Here is a 5,037-nt window from a genome sequence, read left to right as displayed (position 1 = left end):
GGTGACCCCAAACTTTTGGTCGATGACATCAAGGATAAATTTACTTAATAACTTTTTTCTAGATTTTTTAGCTAAGTTCTGTAAAAAGCAGTTGAAAGCTAATAGAAAATGGGTCATATTACCGCTCTCATCTTAAAATTTGGTCGACCCAACTTCCAGCGACACTGCCGTAAGTTTATATTCATTTTTTTTAGAAAATTTGGCAACTTTGGGTTAAGTTTACATACGAAATTTTTTGAAAAAGTTTTTTTTTTAAATTATGTTCAAAGCTTCTTTGACTTATTATCTTTTGAATGAAACCTAGGGTTTTGAAATCGGACACAAATTGGCGGAATTATGGGCCTAAAAAAATGACATGTTTTTGAGGGGGTGACCCCAAACTTTTGAACGGGAGTGTATCTTCACAATCAAGGCTGTATGAAAATCTTATAACAGAAAACTTACGGGTAGTCCTTGTGGCAATCAATTGTTTGGTGTCAACGATTTTAGCGAAGTGAGAAATACATTGAAAATTCATAAAAATATAAGGCAGAACAAACTTTTTTCTGAACATTTAAAAGTTCACACTCATCACTAGACATTTATGGATTGGGTGAGGTAGAAAGTTTAAAATCATTACAACTTTTAGAAGTTCCTAGCATGGAATTACAATGTACTACCCTAATGATCAATTTCACCCCGCTGATGAATTAGACGCCGGTTTACGGTACCCGGAACTGCCAGCAGTAGTACCCCCTCAGCATGTTTGTGAGATTTTGTGGTAGTCTAGTGTTACAATGCTTCCCCCAAAAGGGATGAGTTAAGAGTTAATTAATCATAAAAGTCCGTTAATCCTTCGAGAAAGCCAGGTTTGAGCAAGGTTTCACATCTCCAACACCTTCGGTATCTTCTGCAAACTTTAACATCACCAACTCGTAAGTAACAACAGATCCAGCCATCTAAAAGATAAAGGAAACCTTTGTAATAAATACGCCAATTGCGGTTTGTCAACATATCTCCACCTACCGCCAGTATGCTCCGCTTAGTAAGATGAAAAAATCCCATTCCAGTGTAGGCCACACGATCGGACTTCAGCTGCCCAATGTACCGCTCAAGTTCTGAGCACCATCCAAAATTGGGGATCCTACTACAAATCGTTAGTGGAGCCTTGGCTGTCTCATGCATCATCGAGGCACTGTAGAAAACCATCACTGTTTGAATGATCAGGTTGATGAGAGAACACCAGTGATGCACAAACGAAAAAATGCTTTCATCTTTCCTGTTGAGAAAATTGGCTACTTTATACTCAAATACTTACCAATAAAATTGAATAATGTTACCTTGAAATGTTGATTAACTCGTAGCACAAAAGATACAAATTTTTACCACAGGAGTGAATGATTATCAGGGATAAGCTGCCATTGGTTTCTTTCACCAACTCACAGAGCAGTACATAATGCGAACGAATCTCCATCCAAAACTTCTCATTAGCAATCATGACACCGCTTTTGAATGGCTGAACCCGTTCGACAATTTGACGGAAATAGAATGTTATACCAATACTCGTCAGAATGATCATCAAATCATGACAACTCCAAGACATCGTCAATGCAGTTGATGCAAACTGAAACGGACGTATATCATAGAACTAGGCTTGAAAGAGTTCATGCATTTGCTTTGTACATACCTCGAAGAACAGTAGAATCAAAATATTGTATCGAATATGTTTGAAAATGAAAGAGTAGTTCCGCGAAGCGAAGTAATGCGAGAAATTCTGCATTTCCCAGCCACAATATTCAGCCTCGCGGTATTGGTTGTATAGATCGGCAGTCTTTGAAGACATATGTTGCACTGTAAAATAAAATCTATTTTTTTTTTATTCATCATTGATGAAGAAAGCATATTTCACGTACGAAAGCCACAAGTCAGCAACACCCCCGCAGCGATACGTATGGGAAGGTGGATACCGTTCTTCATTTTCCCGTCACTAACCGCGGAAAATATCTTGTGAATTTCATCGAAATGAACTGCCAATTTGTGCCATTTCCGAGCGAGCATCACCAATAGGCTCGTGCTGATGACGGTATCCATGAAGAATACGATTCCTATTATATTGCGGGCGTTCACTCCTCCAACTCGATCCAATCATTCGTACTCCACATAGCTCATAGTTAGTCCAATCAGTATAAGCACCACCGAAAATATGGTTTCCGGTCCTAACCACCGAAAGCGTAGTTCGCGAGAGTCCTTTCTCAGAATTCCACATTGAGGAAATACGCCAATAAGCAGAAACATTAGCAGAAAGGGACGCATAGCAGTGTTGAACGTTTCACCACGATGCATTGTTAAACTGTATGGAGAAAAGTTGCCACAGTTGGTGCATTTATTTGAAGGAATGCCACCAGGTTGAGTTGATTGAGATTTAGATAACCGACTGCCGGGCGGAATTCAGCTGTCGAGGTTCCCAACGTTGCCTTCCACGTATTGTGAAAAGTTAAACGATTCTAGCGACCATCACCATCTACAGAAAGTGAATATTGAAAGCGATTACAACATTATCGACAGTTCAAAATTAATCGACGTTTATTAAAAATAATATTCAAATAGGAAAAGCATTACAAAGGTACTGCATTACGATGCTGAGTCATTAGGCCAAAGGTCATTAGGCCGAATGGTCATCAGGACGAATTGAAAGTTAGCCGTTGTTTTTACCTTTTCCAACAATTTTTGCCAAAAACTAGTTTAACAATGAAACTGGAAAGAATAGCCTATGTTTTAGAGAAGGAAAAATTTATGAATTGAATATCAGCAGTTTCAGCACCAAAAACTATTTTAGCAATGATACTAGAAAGAACAGCCTATATTTAAAAGAAGGAAAAATTCATGGGTAAAATATCAGTAGATTCAGCATCAATAAAGTATCTTCGTGCCTGTCACACGATACACACATGCAAAATGGTCATTTGCAGAGGAAGCTCTCAGTTAATAAACAGTTAATAAACAGTTAATAGCTGAGAAGCAGGCTTTGTCTCAGTGGGGACGTAACGGCAAGAAGAAGACCCAATGACCATTCGGCCTGATGACCATTCGGCCTAATGGCCATTCGGCCTAATGACCATTCGGCCTAATGACCTTCGGCCGAATGGCTTGACACCGTACATTACATTACATTTGTATTTGTATTTGTATTCTAAATAATTCATCTGAGATGTTAGTCTTAATGAATAAAATTAATTAATACAGTTGACTCTCTACATCTCGATATTGAAGGGACCATCGAGATAGGGAGAGATCGAATTCAAGAATTAGTTTGTAATGCACACTGGATTGAAAAATCGTCCGTAACTAAGAATAACCGTCAACAAACAGATGTCACTTCGCCTTCCCAGAATGTTTTGCACCTAAGAAATGAGATCTAGCAACCTGTAAAAACAGGCAGATCGACACATGGAGAGAAAATCTAGAACAAAAACGAACGAGATCGCATCGAGATAGAGAGATATCGAAATAAGGAGATATCGACATGTAGAATGGTAAAATGTACGCAGATTGAAGGGACCGACCAAACCATCGAGATAGGGAGAGATATCGAGATGTAGAACATCGACATGTGGAGAGTCGACTGTATTACATACATACATTTAAACGACATTTAACACAGATTTTATACGATTAGCGAAAATTCTTGTCGGTTCATTAAAAACGAAGAATACCTCAACATCTGTAAAAAGCACGAATACACGCTGAGAAGGGCTCGTTGTGGCCATACACGGTCCGGTGGAGCAGTAACGTCGAATTTCGAAGATGTATGGTCGGAACACGGAAGTTTAATGAAGAAAGCAACGCTGGAGCATCGATTTCACTATTAAGTAGTTTTGCTACAAGTAGCGACTGCTGTACTTTTCGCCGTCGCTCCAAGGTCTCCAACCCCAGTAGTCGGTATCTGTCTGGATAGGGTGGCAAGTTATCAGGATCTCTCCAAGGCAAACTTCTCAAGGCTAAGCGGATGAACCGTCTCTGAATTCGTTCAATTCTTAGGCTCCACGTGACTTGGTACGGATGCCATACGACGGAGGCATTTTCCAAAATTGGGCGTACTAGTGCACAGTAAAGAGATTTCCAACAATGCGGGTCAGAAAAATCCTTGGCTATTTTGTAAATGAAGCCTAACTGACGCGATGCCTTCGATACTATTTCAGAGCGATGATGATCGAAAGTCATTTTAGTATCCAAACGAACACCTATATCTGTCACACTACCCGGGCAGAAAAGAATTACAAAACAATTGCAAGTTTTACCATTCAAAGAGAATTACTGAATGGTAAAATTTGTCATTGGTTTGTTTGAAATAAGTGACAAAAGGGCAAAAATAATAACTGACATTGTTCGATAAAATAACTAAAGAATGTCAAATTTTGACATTACAATGGCAAACCAAGAACAAAAAAATTAAGATTGAGAATTGCAAAATATTCCATTATTGAGTTATTGAAAATAGAACAATATCAAAATTAGTTATTCCCTTGTCATCCAAAAGAAGGGTATATTAAGTTGTTTATTCCAATAACAAAATGAAAACTTATAAGTTTTTTGGATGGAAAGTAATTGCAAACAAATATCAAAATTTACCATTAGAATAATCAAAATTCAAATTTTGTCATTATGTTGTTCTTGATAAGTGCCAAAACTGCGAGTTCATCAAACTTGCAAAAGGTCAACAATATCTCACCAATTGCAAAATTTGTTATGATAGCAAAATAAGACATTCAGTAGTTATTCTTCCAAATTTTAAAATGACAAGCGAATGGCATATTTTGATATGATATCATATTATGCTATTCACATGTTGTTTTAAGCTCTTCATGAAGAACTCATGAATGAAAAAATAAGTTATGACAATAAAATTTGTTATTCTTTTGTTTTTGGTTTGCCATTCACCTCTACCCGGGTAGTCACTCTGTTCAGGGGATCTCCTTCAATATAATATCGAAAATCAATCGGCTGTACTGTGCGGTGGAAAGTAATCACCTGAAAATTTTCCACGCTTATAGTCAGCTT

General features: G+C 37.9%; 1 protein-coding gene across 1 annotated transcript; it reads right to left on the bottom strand.

The window, feature by feature from the left end:
* Positions 1–467: 467 nt before the first annotated feature.
* LOC115261618 (gustatory receptor for sugar taste 64a-like) lies at positions 468–2,341 on the bottom strand. The gene is made up of 5 exons (XM_029863520.2): positions 1,893–2,341; positions 1,667–1,830; positions 1,320–1,603; positions 1,006–1,258; positions 468–938 (listed from the first exon to the last, which is right to left on the bottom strand). Exons 1-5 carry the CDS (start codon positions 2,068–2,070, stop codon positions 828–830), a joined length of 990 nt encoding a protein of 329 aa, XP_029719380.2. The 5' UTR covers positions 2,071–2,341; the 3' UTR covers positions 468–827.
* Positions 2,342–5,037: the final 2,696 nt, after the last annotated feature.

Source organism: Aedes albopictus, chromosome 3 (genome assembly GCF_035046485.1).
Source record: "Aedes albopictus strain Foshan chromosome 3, AalbF5, whole genome shotgun sequence".
Taxonomy (NCBI): Eukaryota; Metazoa; Arthropoda; class Insecta; order Diptera; family Culicidae; genus Aedes; species Aedes albopictus.
This window is presented reverse-complemented; position numbering and strand designations above follow the sequence as displayed.

Coding starts and splice junctions, on each gene's coding strand:
- LOC115261618 (XM_029863520.2), bottom strand. CDS start 2,070: ATGGATACCGTCATCAGCACGAGCCTATTGGTGATGCTCGCTCGGAAA. Junction 1,831..1,892: donor GTTGCTGACTTGTGGCTTTC/GTACGTGAAATA, acceptor TTTATTTTACAG/TGCAACATATGTCTTCAAAG. Junction 1,604..1,666: donor TGATTCTACTGTTCTTCGAG/GTATGTACAAAG, acceptor CGTCCGTTTCAG/TTTGCATCAACTGCATTGAC.